Source organism: Nicotiana tabacum, chromosome 7, assembly GCF_000715075.1.
Source record: "Nicotiana tabacum cultivar K326 chromosome 7, ASM71507v2, whole genome shotgun sequence".
Lineage (NCBI taxonomy): Eukaryota > Viridiplantae > Streptophyta > Magnoliopsida > Solanales > Solanaceae > Nicotiana > Nicotiana tabacum.
The window spans coordinates 57,592,254-57,596,286 of record NC_134086.1 but is presented as its reverse complement, the minus strand read 5'-3'; the positions used below and the strand labels follow the sequence as shown (position 1 = coordinate 57,596,286).

Here is a 4,033-nt window from a genome sequence, read left to right as displayed (position 1 = left end):
ACTTTATTTAACTATACTTCTACAGATTGCGAAAATACTAAAGCCGACCATTGGTACAACCATGATCCTTACTTTACACTAATGAATGCAGCTTATTTAATTAGCCCACGTTGTTGTATTGAGAAACTAAAATATAACTCAGACTAATTAATTGTCCGTGATAAATAAATAAAAAATGGATAATAGCACTTTTTGTTCTTCAATTATCGGTAAATTTTGATTTTGGTCCTTATAATATAGGCATGATTTATCGAGACCCTCATAAACTTGACACTTTTTATTTGGGGTACACCTAAACTATTTTTGATCCTAATTACCTTCTTGAACTTAGCAGTTTGATAGCCTTTACCCCATAGACGACCTCAGCACAAGGAAGTTTGATGGAGCTGCTGCCACGTGGATATTTTTTGTCAATGTGATTTTTTTTAATTTATACCGAAAAGCCAAAATTTTCCCTCATCTATTAGATTTGGCCTAAAAATATACTTTGTTAACCCATATCAAATTAACTGATCCACCCATCCATTGAAAAGAATTTCATAATAATCTTAAAGTCTGATGGCATTAAGTAACCCGCTTGAATGTGGGATAACTATTAGATCCAATTTTAATGATACAAATAATATACATATGCAGGAAATCAATTACAAGGAATTAAGAAGATACTACATGATCACAAGAGTCGATCTTGATGCCTAAGGAAAGAAATCAATCAGCAAAGATTATAATCCAATCAGCAAATCTGGATATCCAAGGAAAGAACTCGCAAATCTGGATAACTAAGGAAAGAGCTCAATCAGCAAATCAATCAGCGGTCAGCAGCGATGGAGAGAATCAAGCAAGCCCAAACTTAAGGCATGAATCAAGGCCAGCACCCGGAAGATCGAAGATCGTTACGCGACTAATTTCGGAAGAACCAACAATCAAGGAGCAAGCCTTCATTACATACATTTGTTGAAAGAAGGAAATCAAGGAAAAGCAACGACTAGCTATCTTATTCTTAGAAAGAATCAATCTCTTTACAAGGATCAAATCTCTTGGGTTGTCAAGCCTCAACCTTCATCAAAGTATTTATACCCTGCCTTAAACCTTAGTCAGATATACTTTGATCGAACCAAAAATCCCTCTCTTTGTTCTACTGCAAATAAATATTGTAGTTCATTAAGATCTGCTGTGTAACAAGTCAGAGAAAAAAAAAAGTATAACACTGGTGAAGCATTGTATCAAAAAGAAACGAGTGTTAGAGAAACTGTGCTGTCAAGTCATTTCAACTGCACTCGGAGAAACACATTTACCAAAGAGAACTCCCTTGCAACTCAAGGGGACTGGACTGAGATTCACATTGAATCCGAACCAGTATAAAATTCTGGTAACTTTAATTCCTGCATTTACTTTCTGCATCTTACTTTCTGTCATTATAACTGTTAGGTTATATCTAGTCGACTACTCGATTAACTAGTCAACTAATAAGCGATTAAGTTTAAATATTTACAATTCACCCCCCTTCCCCTTGTACTTTCAATTGGTATCAGAGCAAGACTCTAATTCTACTTTTGCTAACAGTTTGTGAGAAAAGATCATAGCAAATCAAGCTATCATAGGAGCTCTTTTTCAGGAAAGAACTTCACAAGTTAGACCACCATACTTCAATGGACAATATTTCTCCCATTGGAAAGCACGAATGGAGATATTTGCCAAAGCTTATGACGTCAAAGTTTAGAGAGTCATCAAAAAGAGAAACTATCCCTTAGCTGCTGCCACTCCACCACTTGCTGATCTTGAAGATATAGATTCATATACAAAAGAGCAAATGGAAGTGGTACAAGTTAACAACAAAACGAGAAATCTTCTCCATAACGCTATTAGTGGTGAAGAATATGAGAAAATCTTAAGCTGTAACACAGCTAAAGAAATGTGAGACAAGCTTGATGTCACTTATGAAGGAACCGGCAAAGTAAAGGAAACACATATCAACATGCTGGTCCTTGATTACGAACTTTTTTCAATGAAAGAAGGAAAATCTATTGAAGATATGTTTGCCAGGTTTAGCAAAATAATTAGCGATCTAAATGCATTTGGCAAGCCTTACACCAGTGGTGATCAAGTTAGAAAAATTCTCAGGAGTTTGCCAAACCACTTGGCAGACCAAAGTAGTCACACTGGAATCTCAAGATCTAAACAAATTATCCTATGATGAACTACGAGGAGAACTCATTGCTTTTGAAAGGATGCATCTCAAGAAGTCCAGTCAAGAAGAAAAAAAGATAATAGTCGCATTCAAAACCTCTACTGAAATAGTTGAAAACGAAATTGATGATGATCCTGAAGCTCTGCAAGAAAAGATTGTTATGCTATCAAGAAACATGGATGGATTGATGAGAAGATATATGAGCACAAAGAAAGGAAGAATTCCACCAAGACGATCCAAGCAATACAACGAACAGGACAAAAATGATGGAAAGTGCTATGAATGTGGAAGATTTGGGCATATTCAAACGGAGTGCCCAGAACTGAAGAGGAAGATCTCTAGAGGCTTCAATAAGAACAAATCCTTTGGAAGCTGGAACGATGAGGATAATTCAGACCACGAAGAGATAGCAAATCTCTGCTTCATGACAATTCTAGAAAACGAAATAAACAAATCCTCAAGATGCTGGACAAACGAGAACACTTCAGATGAAGAAAATGAAAACTGTTTCATGGCACGAGGTGAAACTAGTGAGGTAAGATCTTATAACTGTGAAAGATGCAATGAATTGCAGGATATTCTTGATTTAACTTTGAAAGAGTCTCAAAAAATGATGAATGAGCTTAAGAGACTTACTAAAGAAGTTAAAAACTGGAAACTCAAACATGAAGTATGTGAAATCGAAAAGGAAGTACTTCAAGAAGAGTTTGAGGAATTGCAAATGCAACTCAATGGCAAGCACAAGTCCACTAGTCACAGTTTTGTTAGGTCAAACCAGATGACTTACAAGTCAACTGGAAAAGGACCAGCCAGAACCAAGTCAACTAGTACTAACACTAGTGAAAGACCTAAAAGTAGGTCAGAAGTTATGTGTCATTACTGTAACAAAAATGGGCATAAATATTCCTTTTGTCATTTTCATAAAACAAACGTTTCAGGATGGGTTTGGAAACCAAAAAGCAATTTTGAACCTGGTAATACTAACCCTACAGGACCCAGACAAGCTTGGATACCTAAAAGAAAGTAATCATCATGTTTTGCAGGAACACCACAGAATAAGCCACAAAGGAAAATGGTATCTAGACAGTGTGTGTTCCAGTCATATGACAGGTGACAAAAACCTGTTCAAAGAAGTTACAAAAATTGATGGAGGAAGTGTTATGTTTGGGGATGATTCAAAAGGCAAAATAATTTGCACTGGAACAATTCCCTTAAATAACAATTGTGACATCACTGAAGTTTATCTTGTCGATGGCCTCAACTACGATCTCTTGAGTATAATTCAACTCTGCAACTCAGGATATGAGGTAAATTTTAAGAAAACCGGATGTGCTATTGAAGATGAATCAGGTAAAATAGTCCTTCCTGGAAAAAGGTATGGAAATGTTTATATCCTTGATAGTTTTGAAAAGATAGATGGTCATATTTGCCTATCCTCTATGTCTGATGATCCATGGTTGTGGCATAGGAAACTTGGTCATGCTAGCATATTTGATAGAAAAATTGTCCAAACATGAGTTAGTTGTTGGTCTACCCACACTGAATTTTTCTCGAACTCATATTTGTGATGCATGTCAAATGGGTAAGCATACCAGAAACTCTTTCAAAAACAAAGATATAGTATCTACTTCAAAACCTTTGCAATTACTTTATATGGATTTATTTGGGCCTACTAGGCTTGCTAGTATAGGAGAAAAGAAGTATGATTTGTTATTATTGATGATTATTCACGTTTCACTTGGGTAATTTTCTTATCTCATAAGGATGAAGCATTAAGAAATTTTGAAGTTTTCTGCAAAAAAGGTTGAAAGAGAAAAGGGACATCTGATTTCAACAATTCAGAGT

At 35.7% G+C, this 4,033-nt stretch overlaps 1 protein-coding gene across 1 annotated transcript; it reads left to right on the top strand.

Annotated features, from left to right (window-relative positions):
* Positions 1-2,069: 2,069 nt before the first annotated feature.
* LOC142162102 (uncharacterized) lies at positions 2,070-3,705 on the top strand. The gene is made up of 2 exons (XM_075218411.1): positions 2,070-2,723; positions 3,127-3,705. Exons 1-2 carry the CDS (start codon positions 2,070-2,072, stop codon positions 3,703-3,705), a joined length of 1,233 nt encoding a protein of 410 aa, XP_075074512.1.
* The last annotated feature ends 328 nt before the right edge of the window (positions 3,706-4,033 follow it).

Coding starts and splice junctions, on each gene's coding strand:
- LOC142162102 (XM_075218411.1), top strand. CDS start 2,070: ATGCATTTGGCAAGCCTTACACCAGTGGTGATCAAGTTAGAAAAATTC. Junction 2,724..3,126: donor CACGAGGTGAAACTAGTGAG/GTAAGATCTTAT, acceptor CAAACGTTTCAG/GATGGGTTTGGAAACCAAAA.